Source organism: Cinclus cinclus, chromosome 27 (genome assembly GCF_963662255.1).
Source record: "Cinclus cinclus chromosome 27, bCinCin1.1, whole genome shotgun sequence".
In the NCBI taxonomy this organism is placed as follows: Eukaryota; Metazoa; Chordata; class Aves; order Passeriformes; family Cinclidae; genus Cinclus; species Cinclus cinclus.
The window spans coordinates 5705505-5721565 of NC_085072.1; the positions used below are offsets into that span (position 1 = coordinate 5705505).

A 16061-nucleotide genomic window follows, 5' to 3' on the forward strand; every position below is an offset into this window, starting at 1 on the left:
CAGGGGGACCCCTGAGCCCCGCCAAGAGCCAGCCCGTCCTGTCCGCCCCCCTTCACCCACTGTGATCTCCTCCACTGTGGGGAGACACCAAAAAATGAAGCCAGGAACAACCATGTCCACTCCAGCACCAGGAGATGCTGGCACAGCCCCAGGGACACTTCTGGGCCAAACCCCTCCCCACCACCCCCCTCCCCCCCCAAAACAAAACCTGCAATGCTCCCCTGACCCAGCTCTCACATCCTGATGAGGGGAACACCCCTGTGGGGCACTGAATCCCCCTCGGGGAGGTACCAAACCTGCTGTTCCAGCCCCATCTGGGCCAAATTCTGAGGTTTTCAGCCAAGCCCTGGCACCCTGGGCACAGCCCAGTGCTGCCCACCCTCACCCAGGACATCTCACACCCCCTCCCACCAGCAGGGAGTTTGTTATTCATTTCTAAACAATAAACCACATTTTTCATAAGGTAATTATGGCTCCAGCAGCCCTATAAAGCCAGGGGAGAGGGTGGGGATGGAGATTCCCAACAGGCTCCTCAGGCCCCTTCTAGTGCTGGGAATGGGTTTGGGGGGCAGGACGGTGCTGGAAGCACCCAGGTGGGTGCTGGGGGATGCAGCCCTGGCAGGATCCCGGGGGCACATCCAGCCCTCCAGGAGGCACATCCAGAGCCTGGCTTTGTGCTGCCCACAGGGGCACAAGGTCAGGGTGCAGCTCTGGGCACCCAGAGGGATTTGGGGCTCCAGCTCGATGTCACCCCTGGCCTCAGGGGAAGAGGGCAGGATGGGGACAGCTCCAGGCACGGATTAAGGGCATGCTACCATCCATGCTGAGCCCACAGAATTTCTCTTATGCCTCATAAGGTCGAGTTTGCTGCTTCCAGGGCTGGGACTGAGCATCCCCACAGCTGGATTCACTCCTGAAGCTCCAGTAGATGATGGGGTGGGAATTGGGCCTGTGCCAGTCTCCCTCTGCCCACAGCCATCTCTGCAAATCCCTGCCTCAAATCAAGGTGAATCCCCAGGATTTCATCTCCCAGGGCTGCTGCTGCCCCTCTGCCAGGAAAACTGAGGCCAGGCCACGTGCAAGGCTCAGCTCTGGCAGGATTTGAACACAGGATCTTCCGCTGGGAGCAGGGACCAAAGAAAATTCCAGTGTAACACCACACTGGTGTCAGAAATCTCAGGACACAGCTGGGGGAGGGTTCAGTGAATGGACAGGCAAATGCCTGCAAGAACCTGCTCCCCTCAAGGCCACCAGCCCCTCCAAACCAATGGACCTGGGTGCAAGATAAGACTAAACCTTTTGGTGAGGGGCTGTGTACCCCCTGGGGTTTGAGGGATGAGTGGGGAAAAGGACATGGGATGAGGAACTCTCATCCAGGCACGACGGTCAGGAACACGGACAGAGCCCAGGCACGCTTGGGGCAGAGGTATCACCAAATATATATAATATATGTACAGCTCCTGCACCCCTCGTGGGCTGAGGGGAGGTCACCCCAGCCCCTCAGGCCCCCCCCAGGCTCCTTAACCCCCCAGAGGGGCTGGGCAGGGCCAGCCTGGTGTCCCACCCAAGGACCCTGCTCCCACACTGCCACCTGCTCCCCCTTCTTGGCCGGGGGGTCACGAGAAGGGTGGTGCCTCTGAAAGCACCACATGAGGTGGGCAGAGATTCCTCCACCCAACAGGAAACCCCCAGGGCACCATCAGCTTTGGGGTGAGCCTGGAAGAAGGCAGAGGGTCAGGATGTGGTCTCAGCGAGGACCCCTCAGCTCCATCTTCTTCCCAAGCCCACCACAGCAGTGCATCCACCCACAGACCCCCCCACACCTCGCCGCCCTGCCCTGTGGCAGCACGTGAGCGTCGAGCTCTCCAAGCAACCCATTCTGCCTTCCAGCATCCAGTCCATCACTGCAGCAGCTCCTCCCAGGAGATGGGCCGGGAGAAGACCTCCCGCTCCAGCCACAGGTCGTAGTTGACCTGGAAATCCTCGGGCAGGTCCACACGCTGGCCCAGCACACTCTGCAGGCAGTTATCCACGGGCAGGAAGTCGGGGTTGCCGTGGGCCCGGTCGTAGCGCCGCGAGTTGAAGCGCTCGATGCTGGCACGCAGGGCACACTCCTCTGCCTGGAAATCCCAGGGACGGGCATCCAGGTCTGGGAACAGGGATGAGAGCGGTCAGAGAGGGGCTGGGGACTCCTCAGCCAGCCCAAAGCCCTTGGTGTGCTGGTTTAACCCCAGCCAGACCGAGCCCCATGCAGCCGCTTGCTCATTCCCCCACCAGCTGGAGCAGGGAGAATCAGGAGGGTAAAAGACGGAAAACTGGTGGGCCGGGATAAAAGACAGCTTAACAAAGAAAGCAAAAGCTCTGCCAACACAAGGAAAGAAAAACTAGGAATTCCCTGCTTCCCATGAGCAGGCAGGTGCTCAGCACCTTCTGAAGAACAAGGCCCTATCCCAGGGAATGGTGATTTGGAAGACAAACACCATCACTCCCAACATCCCCCAATTCCTCCTTCTTCCCCCCACTTTATATTGTGAGCATGATGTCACAGGGTTTGGAATATCCTTTGGTTCTCTCTCCTCCCAAGAACCCACACAGCCCCAGCACCCACTTCCACAAGTGCAGAGCCAGGAGCCACCAACAGCTCCAGCACCACTTCCAGCATCCCCACCACAGGCACAGCACCAGCACTATCTCCCAGCACATTCCCACCCCATCAAGCACATGGAAGTGGGCAAGATCCTGGGAGGGGACACAGGCCAGCTGACCCAAATTAGCCAAGGGAATATTCCAGACTCTGTGATGTCAGATCAGATATAAAAGCTAAGGAAAGGAGAAGGAATGATGGGGCATTTGTTATTTAAAACATATGCCTTCCAGAGCAGCCACTCCACGTGCTGCAGCCTGACTTCCTGCAAGTGGCTGAACATCACTTGCTGTTGGGAAGTAGGGAACAAACTTTTTTTTTCTGCTCTTGCTGTACTAAACTACTTATCTCAACCTACATCTGATTTTCTCTGCCCTGTCCAGCTGGGAAAGGGAGAGATAGAGCAGCTTGGTGGGCACCTGGTCAAGTTCAACCAGCCAAGGTGCACCAAGGTCAGCTCAGCACACCTGCCCAAGCCCCAGGGGACAAGCTGGGGGCACAGACCGAGGAGTGGGAGGGCTGGGAATGCCAGGGGTGCCAGGATGTACCATTGCCGTAGGCCCAGTCATCGTTGAGGCGGTGCCGCACTTTCTGGTAAATGGCTGACATGGTTTTCATGTTGCTCTTCCTCCACTGTCGGCCCAGGTACTTGGTCTGCACCTTGAGCAGCTTCAGCACGTAGAGCTGCATCATGGCCTGCTTCACCTTCAGAGCCCGCTTCAGGATCGGCGCCGACTTGAACACCACCAGCATCTGCCAGAACATTCCCAGATCCCACTGGGATGGATTCCTGTGCCGACACCTCCCCCATTCCCCTGCCCGCTCCTCGCTCCCCACCAAGCACGGGGTTATCCCCAGTGCAGGCGCCTGGCCACGCTGAACTCCAGAACATTCCCAGCCCCAACACTCCCAGCCCTCACCATGGTGCGGGAATGCTTCCACTTGGTCAGTTTGTTCAGGATGCGCAGGAGGTTTATGCAGGAGAAGAGGTTCCGCCAGCAGAACTGGTTGTTGTCTCCAGCTTCCTGTGGGGAAGGACACGCAGGGTCAGGCAAGGGATTGGAGTGGGGATGAGGGGAGGCTCTGGTGATCTGAGGAGCCACATCCAAAGGGGCCAGTACAGTGTGTGGGCATGGAATCATCCACTCATGGAACTGTTAAGATTGGGAAACTCCTCTAAGATCATCAAGTCCAACTGCTCCCCCGGCACTGCCAAAGCCACCAGTTATCCCTGTCCCCAAGTGCCACATCCACATCCACACATTTTTTGAACACTTCCAGGATTGGTGACTCCAACACTGCCCTGGCCAGCTTGTACCAGTGCCTGACCATCCTTTTCACAAAGAATTTTTCTCCAATATCCAACCTGAGCTTCCTCTGGCACAGCTTGAGGCCATTTTCTCTTGTCCTGTCCCTTGTTCCTTGGGACCAGAATCTGAACCCCCAGATCCACGCTCCAGTCAGGGAGTTGTGAAGAGCCAGAAGGTTCCCTCTGAGCCTTCTTTTCTCCAGGTTGAGTCCCCCACCAGCTCCCTCAGCTGCTCCTGGTGCTCCAGCCCCTTCCCCAGCTCCATTCCCTTCTCTGGACACACTCCACCCCAGCAGACATCTGCCGTCTCCATCCTCCTCCCCAAATCCCAGCAGCAGCAGGGGCCGAGCACAGGAGAGCTGAGGGTGCAAGGGCTGGGTGCTGGAGCCCTGCTGCCTCCCTGCACCCCAAATTCCCCCAGGAAGCAGCCCAGGAGCCAGGGCCGTCCCAGCAGGAGGACTCACCAGGCTCTCTGCTGTCAGCTCTGGCAGCTCATGCACAACACAGTAGGGATAGTCCAGCACGGAGATGCTGCAGGAGGGAGAGGGGTGGTCATGCTGTTCCCCCAGATCCCCCCTGGCCTGGGGGTAATGCAACCCCCACTTCCCACCCACTACAGAACTTTCCAGGAAACTTTCCAGGTCTGTCTGAGCCACTACCATGGAGAGACTGCAGAGGGGCCAAAGAAACAGGGACCCCTCCCCACATCCCCCAGGAATGCAGGTGGGCACTGTTCTCCCTCACCTGTTCTTGGCAGTGATGTAGGACATGATGTTCTGGTTGAAGAACTTGAGGATGAGTGGGATGCAGTTGGCAAAGACCAGGTGTTGGGCCATGTACTCAAACTGGGGAGGAGAAACGTGGGTGAACAGGGACCCATTCGGGGTCCTGCCGTGCCCAAAGACCTACAGGTACAGCTGGACCCCGGCCCACCTCACCTGGTAGATGTGGTTGAGCTTGAAGTGCTTGAGCAGGAGCAGCAGCACGGCGGAGATGGCCTTGACGATGATCTCCTTGTGCCGATTGACATCCACACCCAGCTTCATGCTCTGCAGCACCGTGGTCCTGAGGGACACAGAGGGATTGGATCAGGAGGATTTCTTCCCTCTCAGGGCGGCACAAGCTGTCCAGGGAAGCTGTGGCTGCCCCACCCCTAGAAAAGTCCAAGCCTAACCTGCTCTAGTGGAAAGTGTCCCTGCCAGTGGGAGGGGGTGGAACTGGGTGAGCTCTAAGGTCCCTTCCCAACCAAAACATTCCATGATTCCATAGCCCTTGGGCTGGGACAAGGTCTGCCCCTCCCAGTTCCTGCAGGGCACAATCCAGGGCAGAGCAGGCTCACATCCCCCCGGGAGCCCCAGCCCACACCTGGTCATTCTTGCAGCTCCCTCCCATCCCTCCTTCCCTGCCCAGCCCCAGCCAGCTCCTCTGCTCCACAGTCACTCACGGCATCTCCTCTGGCAGGACATCTGCCAGGATGTTGATGGAGTCTGTCTTGGCTTTGGAGGTGGGGGCTGCAGCCAGCAGGATCTTCAGCAGAGCAATCTGGGCAGAAGGAAGAGATTGAGGGGGAGTGAGAACTGCAGGGGACTGGCCACAGACCCTTTCCCCACTACAGGAGGGAGGAACAGGGGAGAGGGTGAAAACCTGGCATGCATCACTGGAAAGAGACTGATCCAGGGGATCCCAGTGCTCCCCAGCTCACCATGTACTGGGGCAGGCTGGGCAGCAGGCCCTGGTACAGGATCTCTGCAGGGACTTGCTCCACTTCCTCTTCCCCCTGGTGCCAGGAGAGACCAGAAAACCTCATCCAGGAGCTGCCACCAGCACCATGGGGCATGAACCCAAGGGCAGGATACCCCCAACTCCTGCCCCAACCCCCTCTGCCCCAGAGAACCCCTTCTTCAGCAAAACAGACCCCTCAGCCCTGCCAAAAATACTGGCAGGACCAAGTGGCCCCAGCTCCCATCCCATCCCATCCCATCCCATCCCATCCCATCCCATCCCATCCCATCCCATCCCATCCCATCCCATCCCATCCCATCCCATCCCATTCCCGCACTCACTCCGGAGAGTGGAGAGCGCAGGTACTCCTCTTCCATGTGCACCTGCACCTCAGCAATGGACGTGTACTTGTGCTGCAGGGGGACAGGACAGGGTCACCACAGTCCCCCAGTGCTGCCCCCAGCCTGCTCCCACCATCTGCTCCATCCCTTCCAGATCCCCGTCCCAGGGGTGACCTGTGTAATGTGCAGGGGGGGGAGCTGCTGGACTCCGGTCTGGGACAAGGCCAGTAGGAAAGGGATGAAGACATGAAGTGAGGAATAAAATCCCTTAAGAAAGGGATAAAACCCCCTAAGGAAGGGATGGAGCCCCTAAGGAAGGGATGGAATCCCCTAAGGAAGGGGCTCAGACAACCTGTGAGTCCTGGATGAGAAGAAAGCTTAATGCTGTTCTCTCACCACTGGGTGGAGGAAGGGGCAAATTATCAGGAAAATCCACCCTGAGCTGAGATGGGAGCAGGGAGATGGGCAAGGGGCACCCATACAGCAGCAGGGGCTGGAGGAATTCCTTAACTCACCAGCTTCAGGGTGCGAATGCTCTCATGGATGGGCCTGGGCAAGCCCACCACAGTGTTGGTGTCACTGGAGGAGGGAAAAGAGTCAGGCTGGGAGCAGGGCTGAGCACCCAGGGGTGAGGCAGAGACCACCCAGGGATGAAGCCATAAACCAGCCAGCCAAAGCCTTCTCTACTGCTATGCAGAGACAAAAGCAGCCCCCAAACTGGCCTCTCCCACAGGCCACCCACAATGGCAGTGCCGGGCTGGCTCTGAACCCACCTGCCCAGCGTGTAGCCGATGAATTTGCTGCGGCTGGATTCCAGGAACATCTCAATGTCCTTCTCCCTGCAGCAAAGGGGGGAGGAAAGAGTCTCATCTTCCTGTGCATCTGCAAGATGCCCAGCCAGGCACAGGGAAAGGCACGCCACAGGGAAAGGCACAGCACAGGCAGAGGGAAAAGCCTTGTGGTCAGGTAAAGGGTGCCCAGCCAGCTCCGCAAGAGAACATCCATCAAAGTGACCACCCCATCTCAAACACCCTCCCTATATTCCTGCTGAGATTCAGGGATCTGAATCTCAACATCCCAACAGGCAAAATCCAACAGCCTTCGTTTCCCTGACCCTGCTCTAGTTCTCCCAACAGGGAGCCCCCCACTCACCGGACCTTGGGGGCCCAGGGCAGCCCTTTGGGGCAGGTGATGCGGTCACTGGGGGGGTGCTGGGTGGGGGGAGGCATCACTTCATCCCGTTCCAGAGGGAAGGTCTCTCCCTCCAGGCTGTTGTCATCATCATTTTCCTCTTCTTCCTCACGGGAGTCATCGGCTTTGTACGGATCCCGCTCGTTGAAGGCATCAAGGTTATCCTGCTTAATGAGGGCCTGGAGCAGGGAGAGCAGGAAGGGAATATCCTGAAAAGAAGCCCAGACCAGGCAGTGGCATCCTTAATGTCCCCGTCCCCACCTTGTGCTCCCTCCGGCCGCGTTTCTGCTGCTGCTCGATGAGGTCGGAGGCGGAGGCGGGCGGGGAGGCCGCCCGCATGTTGCGGATCACCTGGATGCTGTCCTCGGGCAGCGGCGGCAGGCCCAGCATCTCCCTCTTCTCTGCCTTCATGCTCTGCAGCTCCTCAAACCCTCCCAGGGTGCACTGCAAGGGACACCACAACATGCTGAGCATGGGGGGCTACAGGGGTATCTACATCTGCCCTCTCAAACTACTCTCTACATCTACATTCTCAAACTCACTTTGCAGAATCACAGAAACAATCAGGTTGGAAAAGCTCCCTGAGATCATTGAGTCCAACTCCTCCCACAGCACTGCCAAGCCACCACTAATCCATGTCCCCAGGTGCCACACCTACATGTCCTTTAAATCCCCCTGGGGATGGTGACTCCAACACTGTCCTGAGCAGCCTGTGCCAATGCCTGACCACTCTTTCCATGAAAGAAATTTCCCAATATCCAATCTAAACCTCCCCTGGCACAGCTTCGTGTTGTTTTCTCTTGTTCTGTCTCTTTTTGCCTGGGACCAGAGCCTGACCCCCACCTGGCTGTCCCCTCCTGTCAGGGAGTTGTGCAGAGCCAAAGGTCCTCCCTGAGCCTTCCCTTCTCCAGGCTGAGCCCCTTTCCCAGCTCCTTCAGCCACTCCAGACCCTTCCCCAGCAATGCTCCCCTCCTTGGACATGCTCCAGCCTCCCAAATCCTTCCCCAGGGTTTCAAATAGGAGCTGCCTGTCCTGTGCTCCTCTTGTCACTGAGAGAGGCAGGAGGGACAGGAGGATGTCCAGGCATCCACAACTGCAGTGTCCAGAGCTTTCCTTTCCCCACCCAGGGACCTTGCTTTGAGTCTATCTTTAGTATCCAGCTCCAGACACCAATATCCAATCCTTCCCTAAGAGGGAAAACCTGGGCTTGGTTTGAAAGGAAAACTGAACACCAGGACAAGAGGATGGAGCAGTTACAGCCAAGTCTTGAGAGCAGAATTCCCTCCTCTGCCAAGTATCAAACCACACATCCCACATCCTCTCCTTACCAGCACAGTCTTCCAGAGGAGAAGCAGCACCTTCTTCATGGGGAAGTGTGGAGCGTGGCCACTGCAGAATTTGGTCACCATCCCAAAGAGCATGACAGAAAAGGGCTCATTGTTGTACAGGGGAGCTCCTGGAAACACACAGCACCATCATCCAGCAATTCCTCACCTCTGGCCTCACCGCAATCACCAGCATCACCAGCTCCCTCTCCCCTTCCATGGCCTCGTAAACTCCATAATTTCTTACCTCTAAGCTGAGAGCATGGTAACAGCTCCAACATTCCATTTTTTTCCCAGGGAGAGAGCACCCAGCAGCAGAAAAGGCTGGATGGCTTCCTCTGCTCACCTCCCTCTGCCCCACAAGTTGAGCAGAAACCAACCCAGTGCTGCCAGTCGCTATTATCTGACCCCTAGAGCCAAATCTCATGTCACTGTCTCCAGCCCTGGCAGCTCTATCCCAGCTCCTGGTCCTCACCCAGCTCTGCTCGGAAGGTTTGCCTCATGCTCTTCCACTCAGGCTTGTCCCCCTCGGCCTCCTGTCGCACAGTCTCCACAATCAGGTACATGATGTTCAGCAGCACCCTGCAAAACCCAGGGCAGCTAAATCCCAGAGGCTTGGATAAGTTATGGAAGTACTGTCAGCACCCAGGGCTCAAGGAGAAGCTGGAGCAACCCAGACCACATCCACAATTCATGTACCTGCTCCACACCAGCACACAGGCACTGGGGGGAAAAGTCTCTGCAAGTCCAAACAGGAAAAAAATCTGCTTTCCCAAATTTTACTGCCTTCATATCCCCCATCTGCCCCATTCCTACAGTGCAGCCTGAGCATGACAGACACCTGTGGAGACTCTCAGAGCTGGGACAGCTCTGGGACCCCTTCCAGTGTCTGTCCCAGCCTCCCAAAGCTCCCAGAAAAGCCTGCCCCCCCTCCTGGTCCCCCCCCCGGTCCCCCCATTCCCACTCCTTACCTGAGGTCAGTGCTGTCAGCCAGGGAAATGGCCGGTTTCCTCACGGCACTGGAACAGGCTGCACTGTTGCTGTGGAGGGAGAACAGCTCAGAGGGAATCTGGGAGAATTCAAACTCTGTCATGGGCACTCCACATGCCAGCTCCAAACCCTGAGACAGACACTGCTGCATGAACTCCCTGCTCCCGGTGCAGCCACGGGAAGAGGAGCAGAGCTGCCCGTTTGCTGCCAGGCATTTGATTCATTGGGAATCTCAGGAGAAATCACGTATAATCCTACATGACACATCCACCCAACACAATAGGAATCACTCTGGTGACTCCAGAGCCACTCCAGAAGGGTTTTCCCACAGTACTCACTCAATCTCCATGTTCAGCAGCTCCACCAAGGCGTTGAAGGTTCCCACTTCCAGCAGCAGGAAGATGTTGTACCTCATCCACGCCTGCACCTCGGCCTCAGAGCTGCACTCCCCGAAGGTGCCTGCGAGGAGACCCTGCTGACCCCAGCCCCACGGGCCCCCCACAGCACTTTGTATGGAAAACACACCCTTCAGAGGGAGGGAAAAACTAATGCACGGGATGGAACCCATTCCAGGTCTGCAGAACTGCCGTAACACAGGGAAAGCAGCCAAATTTTGGGGCAAACTGCTCTAAACGACCAGGTCCCATGAGATTCAGCCCCATTCCAGACAGCCCAGGTGGAAAGAAATCCCCAAGGAATGAAAATTGATCAAGATAGTAAATATTAAAATAATTAGTAATTATTGTTAATTATTGTATTATATTAATACTATATATTCATTGTATTATATATTGATATATTACATACATTATATATAACATATTGTGTATAATATGCAATATTAATCACATAGACTATATATAATATATAAAATACATATAGCATTTAATATATAATATATAATGCATAAATATATACACAACGTATTATATGTAAGACATAACATGTAATATATGTAATATATCATATACAACATAGAGATTATTATATATATTGTAGATTATATTGTATTATGTGCAGCATACGTGCTATAATTCAATATTTTTATGCATATGCCATTCATAAGATTATATTGTACTGTCTCATACATATAGTATATACATACAAATGTTATATATAGTATACATATTATAATTATATGTGTATATATGTAATAATATATAGTTGTATATAAATATATGGAAATACATAGAAATATGTATTGTTTTATATATAAATAAATATATAATTATATAATTAATTATCTCATATTACATATGAGACATAGGACAATATAATCCCACATATAATATATACATAAAAATATACCATTATAATACACGGTACAATATAATCTACAATACATACATTATATAGTACTATACATTATACTACATATAATACAAAACTATATTTTACATATTTTTGTTATATAGTATATATATTATATATAATACAGTAAATGTATATGAGATGTATAAATACATCTTATGTCTTTAAGAATTATCTTTATTTATATTAATATTTATATGTTTAAATATAAATACATTAGTATAAATATATATGCACTTCTATTTAAATAAATTTATATAAATATATATGTATTTATATTTATATATTTAATTTTTAAGTATCTTTAAATATCTATAAATACATATATATAATATATATATTAAAACCTTATGAACATAAAGGAGTTCTGTATTATTTAAATACACACTAGATATAAAATGTACACGCATATATAATGTATATGATTGTATATCTAATTGCATAACTACATTATACAATATATAAAACACTCATACGTGAACTATATCACGATGCAATCCATTTTCTGGACCTGGCAGTGGGGGAAGCAAGGGGCAGAGGTGTCACCTTGTGCCACGTAGAGGATGGCCCTGGCCACACGCAGCCTCTTCTCCCGTGCAGTCACCTCCAGCCCGTCCAGCAGGCGCATGGCGTGGGTGCGGTGCTGCGTCCGCTCCAGCTCTGCCCACTTCTTGTCCCGCACTGCAAAGCACAGCAAGGCAAAGCAGGGCTTTGGGCACGGCACAGCCAGGGGACACTCGAGTTCTGGGCTCTGCACAGCCAGGGGACACTCGAGTTCTGGGCTCTGCACAGCCAGGGGACACTCGAGTTCTGGGTATGGCACAGCACAGCCAGGGGACACTCGAGTTCTGGGCTCTGCACAGCCAGGGGACACTCGAGTTCTGGGTATGGCACAGCACAGCCGGGGGACACTCGAGTTCTGGGCTCTGCACAGCCAGGGGACACTCGAGTTCTGGGTATGGCACAGCACAGCCAGGGGACACTCGAGTTCTGGGTATGGCACAGCACAGCCGGGGGACACTCGAGTTCTGGGCTCTGCACAGCCAGGGGACACTCGAGTTCTGGGCACGGCAGAGCCAGGGGACACTCGAGTTCTGGGCACGGCACAGCACAGCCAGGGGACACTCGAGTTCTGGGCTCTGCACAGCCAGGGGACACTCGAGTTCTGGGCACGGCACAGCCGGGGGACACTCGAGTTCTGGGTATGGCACAGCACAGCCAGGGGACACTCGAGTTCTGGGCTCTGCACAGCCAGGGGACACTCGAGTTCTGGGCACGGCACAGCCAGGGGACACTCGAGTTCTGAGTATGGCACAGCCAGGGGACACTCGAGTTCTGGGCTCTGCACAGCCAGGGGACACTCGAGTTCTGGGCACGGCACAGCCGGGGGACACTCGAGTTCTGGGTATGGCACAGCACAGCCAGGGGACACTCGAGTTCTGGGCTCTGCACAGCCAGGGGACACTCGAGTTCTGGGTATGGCACAGCCAGGGGACACTCGAGTTCTGGGTATGGCACAGCACAGCCGGGGGACACGCGAGTTCTGGGCACGGCACAGCCGGGGGACACTCGAGTTCTGGGTATGGCACAGCACAGCCAGGGGACACTCGAGTTCTGGGCTCTGCACAGCCAGGGGACACTCGAGTTCTGGGTATGGCACAGCCAGGGGACACTCGAGTTCTGGGTATGGCACAGCACAGCCGGGGGACACGCGAGTTCTGGGCACGGCACAGCCGGGGGACACTCGAGTTCTGGGTATGGCACAGCACAGCCAGGGGACACTCGAGTTCTGGGCTTGGCATAGCCAGGGGACACTCGAGTTCTGGGTATGGCACAGCCAGGGGACACTCGAGTTCTGGGTATGGCACAGCCAGGGGACACTCGAGTTCCAGGCTCAGCACAGGGACCATGCTGCAGTGCTGCTGGGGGAAGGACTCCCAGGATGTGTGATGGCTGAGGGATGTCTCCTGCTGTCCAGCAGGTCACTACATCAGTCATGCCATCATGGAATCTCCTGAGCTGCAGAAGACCTACCAGGATTATAGAGGCCACCTCCTGGCCATGCACAGGACATACCAAAATCTCCCTGGGGTGCTGAGAGCGCCATCCAAACACTCCTGGAGCTCTGGCATTCTTAGGGCTGTGCCCATTCCCTGGGGAGCCTGAGCAGTGCCCAGCAGTACTCTCTGGGGGAAGAACCTTTCCCTGATATCCAACCTGACCCTCCCCTGACACAGCTCCTGTCCCTTGACTCCTGTCCCTGTCACAGGGAGCAGAGATCAGAGCTGTCCCTTAGGAGTAGCAACAGACCCCAGTGAGCTCTGGCATCAGGCTCCTCTCCTCCAGGAAGAGAAATCCCTGTCCCTCCCCAGGGGAGGAGGAATCCAGAAAAAGGCTCTTACTGTGGATCCTGAAGTCCTCCTCAAAGCATTTTCGGTTAAGCAGGAACTCTGGTCCTTCTGTGTAGCTGTACAGCTCTGCCAAAAGAGGAGAAAACATGCACCGAGCTGCAACTCAGCCCTGGGAACTGCAGTTACAGCCAAAACATCAAAATGCAATAAAACGCCATCCAGTGTAAGGCAAAAGTATTAATTAAACATCCTATCCCTTTTAGCAACAATACAGTGTTTAAACATAATAACAAAGCAGTACTGGAATTGACAGAGTTCATTTAATTCTACCAGGAGAGGAAATCAGGGTTGATTAATTGATCCATCACAGAAGAATTCCTTACCCGACAGCTCTGCTGTCCATTTATCCATGTCTGCATATTCGAACTCCAGGTCTGGTGACTCTGAATAGCCCTGAAAACACGGGGGGAAAAGAATCAGTTCCATTACAGCGTATTTCAGGAAAACCAAAATCCCTGAAAAGACTCACAATTCACCTCATCCTCCTGCAAATTCAGGGCTGGTTTTCCCGGTTTAGGGACCAGAAACATTCCTGCAGCAGCACAAACGTTACCGAGGCAACTCCAGCCCACCTCCTGCATCTCCATCGGCTGTGCCGCATGGAGCCACTGCAGCACCCCCAAAGCACGGGGGGAGCCCCCAAAGCACAACACAGCAGAGGACAGGAAGAGGCTTCTGTGACATCAGGGAGCTCTCAGAGCTCACTCATTTCACACAAAATTGGGAAAATTTGGGCTATCCCCCTGTGCCATACCAGCAAACGGTGAGGATGAAACGACTCCAAACAGTTCTGGTAAGGCTGCAAAACCATCCAGGAAAACCTCTAGAGCACAAAATATCTGCTCCCTTTAGGGAAATCAAGAACATCTACCCAGGGGCAGACACACAAGCAAGACCCTCACAAATTTCAGGATCCTGAGCATGGGGTGAATCCTCACCAGAACTCTCCTGAATTATGAGGCTCCCATTTCTGAGCACAGGGAGGATCCAGAACAGAATCCTCATGCCCTGCTGAGTGAGGGGCAGACCCATATAAAAACCATCCCAAATTTTGGGGCTCCCACTCTTGTATGAGGCAGACCCAGAGCATAATTCTCCTGAATGATGGGACTCCCACTCCTGAGTGAGGGGCAGATACACACCAGAATGCTCCTGAATTTTGGAGCTCCCACTTCTGAGGGAGAGGTAGACCGCGAGCAGAATTTTGGGACACACACTCCTGAGTACATGGCAGACTCACACCAGAACCCTCTTGGGACACCCACCCCTGAGTGAGGAGCAGAGCCACAGCAGAACCATCCTAAACTTTGGGGCACACAGTTCTGAAGAAGGGGCACACCCAGAACCAAACCACACAAATTTTGGGGCACCCACCCCTGAATGAGGCAAATCCACAGCAAAACTCTCCTAAATTTGGGCTCTCCCACTCCTGCTACAGGGGCAAACCCACCATCAGAACAATTCCAAATTCCAGAGTCTGAGACAGGGGTAGCTCCAAACCCCTGCCTTGTGCTGGTTCTGCTCTGCTGGGAGCCTCCCCAGCAGCTCAGGCTCTCCAAGATTCCCCCTTGCATCCTTCCCTTGGCATTCCAGGGACCTTTCTGAGGAACCCGTGGGTGTGAAGGGCTCTGGGACCATCCCAAAAGTGAAATCCTTTGGAAAAGCCCTGGGATACCTCAGCTCCACAAAACCCTCCTGACCCCGCAAGGCTCAGGGCGACTCCAGGACCGCGGGGTTTCATTAGCGGGGGGGTGGGGTTGGTCACCTCTTGCTGGATCCACCCCTGGTCGGAGCACAGCAGCGGCACCCGACACCCCACCCCGGGCTGGTACCGAGCGGTAACACCGAGAAAACCCCCGGATGGGCTGTGAGACCCCCGGGCCAGCTCTGTCACTCCCGTTTGGAACCAGCGGACCGAGCCACCCTCACGCCCCAGCCCAGCCACAGCGGCCCGGACCTGGGGAAGGGATTGATGAAGGGGAAACAGGCACCGACCGAGACCAGGCAGCCCAAGTTCCGAGTAGGCCGGGCAGGGAGAGGCCTCTCGGCTCCACAGCCCGGGACCACTGCGCCAAGGAAGCGGTACCGAGGGAGCGGCCGGTCCAGGACCAGCCCTGAGACCAGTACTGGAGCACCGGAGCCAGCGGACGGGTTGGTCCTGGGCTAATCCCGGGAAAGGCGGTGCCCAAGCCGGGATGGAAGAGCCGGACACTGGCACCGCCCCTGGGCACCGGCACCCATGGACAGGCCCTGGACGAGGCCCGGCGCGGCCCGCCCCGCCCGGAAAGGCCACCCCGCTCCCAGCGGCGGCGGCGCTGACCTCGGAGTCCTTGCGCGGCGGCCGGGCCAAGTCGCGGCCCCTCCCGGGCGCGGCAGCCCCACCACGGCCCTTGTTGTTCCCCGGGACCGCGACCGGGCCCGGCCCGGAGCCGCCACTCGGCTCCATGTCGGCCGCTCCGCCGCGCCGCGCTCTCGCGAGGACTCACCCCCTCCTCTCGCGGGAGCGGCAGGGAGAGCCGGGGCAGCGCCGCCGCCATGTTGGGAGTGGCACCTGGGGGAGCGCCGGTGTCTCCGGTGGGTGCGATGCAGCTCCGCCCGCCGCTCCCGCCGCTCCCCCGTGGCGGCCGCGTCACGGCCGGCGCTGCCCGCCCCCGGCGGCCGCGGACGGCGCGACACACGGCCGAGCGGCGGGCTCCGCCCCCGCGCGGCCATCTTGGGTGCGGCGCAGCCCTGGGCGCGGCCATGCTTCGTGCGGCACTTCCGCCCTCGCCCCAGGGCCCGGGCGCTGGAGGCCGCCATGTTGGGAGTGGCAGGAAT

At 55.5% G+C, this 16061-nt stretch overlaps 1 protein-coding gene across 2 annotated transcripts; it reads right to left on the minus strand.

The window, feature by feature from the left end:
• Positions 1-1420: 1420 nt before the first annotated feature.
• STRIP1 (striatin interacting protein 1) lies at positions 1421-15705 on the minus strand. 2 transcript variants are annotated; one of them, XM_062509651.1, is made up of 21 exons: positions 15565-15705; positions 13568-13637; positions 13236-13310; positions 11380-11514; positions 9861-9981; positions 9504-9572; positions 9008-9114; positions 8536-8663; positions 7469-7651; positions 7169-7386; positions 6790-6855; positions 6532-6595; positions 6017-6088; positions 5656-5730; positions 5398-5495; positions 4892-5018; positions 4698-4798; positions 4418-4484; positions 3565-3669; positions 3193-3397; positions 1421-2149 (listed from the first exon to the last, which is right to left on the minus strand). In XM_062509651.1, the coding sequence occupies exons 1-21, from the start codon at positions 15688-15690 to the stop codon at positions 1902-1904; spliced, it is 2460 nt and encodes an 819-aa protein (XP_062365635.1). In that variant the 5' UTR covers positions 15691-15705; the 3' UTR covers positions 1421-1901. The 2 variants fall into 2 exon arrangements, with proteins under 2 accessions (XP_062365635.1, XP_062365636.1); XM_062509652.1 differs by lacking the exon at positions 15565-15705 and adding an exon at positions 15240-15304.
• Between the last annotated feature and the right edge of the window lie 356 nt (positions 15706-16061).

Excerpts from the sequence above, each read along its gene's own strand:
- STRIP1 (XM_062509651.1), bottom strand. The coding sequence starts at position 15,690 with ATGGAGCCGAGTGGCGGCTCCGGGCCGGGCCCGGTCGCGGTCCCGGGG. Across the intron at positions 11,515-13,235 it reads GGAGGACTTCAGGATCCACA|TGCGGGACAAGAAGTGGGCA; the intron begins GTAAGAGCCTTT and ends TGTGCTTTGCAG. Across the intron at positions 6,856-7,168 it reads CCCTGGGCCCCCAAGGTCCG|GGAGAAGGACATTGAGATGT; the intron begins GTGAGTGGGGGG and ends CCTTTGCTGCAG.